At 39.4% G+C, this 1,453-nt stretch overlaps 1 protein-coding gene across 1 annotated transcript in view; it reads right to left on the bottom strand.

Moving 5' to 3' along the window:
• Window positions 1-6: 6 nt before the first annotated feature.
• LOC102309028 (B-cell receptor CD22) overlaps window positions 7-1,453 on the bottom strand; it is a gene marked incomplete at its 3' end in the record, with an annotated part of 18,179 nt that continues 16,732 nt past the window's right edge. The window contains exon 12 of the mRNA XM_042217427.1: window positions 7-101. Within this exon, the coding sequence (XP_042073361.1) occupies window positions 7-101 (95 nt within the window). The remainder of the gene's footprint in view (window positions 102-1,453) is intronic.

The following is a 1,453-nucleotide window of genomic DNA, read 5'->3' as shown; positions in this document are numbered from 1 at the left end:
AGCTGCTGGGTTAGCATCACTGCTACAGGTCAGAGTCACTGAAGTGCCCTCCTTGATTTCACCAGAAGGACTCACTGACACAGAGGGAGGCTTTGGAGCATCTGGAGGTGAAAACAAAGAGAGGTAACTGCAGTTTGAATTTCTGACCAAATCAACTGTGTAAGTTTACAATGAGAGGAGTGAAGAGTTCTGGATGGTGTTAGCAGGAACACATGACATTTCCTGCTCTTAGCCAGGTCAGCTAGCTGCCAGCTGCTTGGACTCTCCCCTTCTTCTCTGGGCATATCTATTTTCCACTATGAACACTCAATTGCAGAGTGTCATTGAAAGATGGCACTTCCTTCACAAATGTTTGACTTAGATAATCACCTATAAAAGTACCTAAATGCTTGCTCAAAGATAGTCTTGTATTATTGTGATTTTCTTAGTGCTTTTGTAGGGTCTTTAACTTTTGCAGTGTAAAATGCCCTAATGGTCAAACTGACTGCAATCACCAAAACTATTTCCAGCAAATAGTTCTTCATTCATGCATTTCAATCTTATCAAATAAAGAGATCAAATTAAAAATTAAATTAAATAACTTAAAGAAATTTCAGTCTTCCTCAAAGATCCAAAACCAGATGTGGAAGTTATGTCTGCCACTATTACAACAACATTCTTCAGTTTTGTTTGCTGGGTTGTTACTTGTTCAGACTTTTGTTTATACTATGAACATCTCTTATATTTTTCTGTTAGGCTACAACTGTTAGATTTATGCTTCATATTTCTTTAAACTCTGATATTTGTCCGAAGGTCTTGAGCCGCCCATCACTTATCTGAATTTTGCATAAGAGAGGACAGACTTTCACCTACTGCATGTTTCTAAAGTGCTCTCCAGGTTTTATGAAGGTGTTTCAATATTGTTCTTTGGACATTGGTTGTTTTTTTAAATCATCTTCAGTCCGGTCCTAGTATCTGAAGGGGAATGTTTTTTCAAGCTGTGTTTTGACCTTGCAACCGTGGAAATTAAAGTCTATTAGTGCCAGTGCTTTGGGTCCCTCTCCCACAGCAGCATTTCACTGACCTTGTTAATCACTCAAAGTGTTTAGAACAGAGCCAGACATATTTCTGGCATATTTCTTTAGACCAGAATACACACGCACATGGATGTTGTTGAGCAATCAGAGTGTTTCTGTCTGCGCATTAATTGCTGGATATTCCAGGATCCAGCAATTTAATGCTTTCATGTTTAGAAACTTAAGAAGCAATAACCATCGAGTGCAAGTATCACTTTCTGTCTTCTACCTTGCTTTTCTTGGTGTATGTTATGGCCCTAGCAGGGCCTCCTGACACGGTTGATCTGATATCCTCGTGTTGGTGTTGTTCCCAGATCATCATACTAAATGTTGTTCCAGGATCAACATTGCAAGTGACCAATCAGAATGTTGTGACGTCATACTTTTGCGACTTCGGG

This window comes from Haplochromis burtoni, unplaced genomic scaffold (assembly GCF_018398535.1).
Source record: "Haplochromis burtoni strain Fernald_Lab_line unplaced genomic scaffold, NCSU_Asbu1 Contig_1955, whole genome shotgun sequence".
Classification (NCBI taxonomy): domain Eukaryota; kingdom Metazoa; phylum Chordata; class Actinopteri; order Cichliformes; family Cichlidae; genus Haplochromis; species Haplochromis burtoni.
This window is presented reverse-complemented; position numbering and strand designations above follow the sequence as displayed.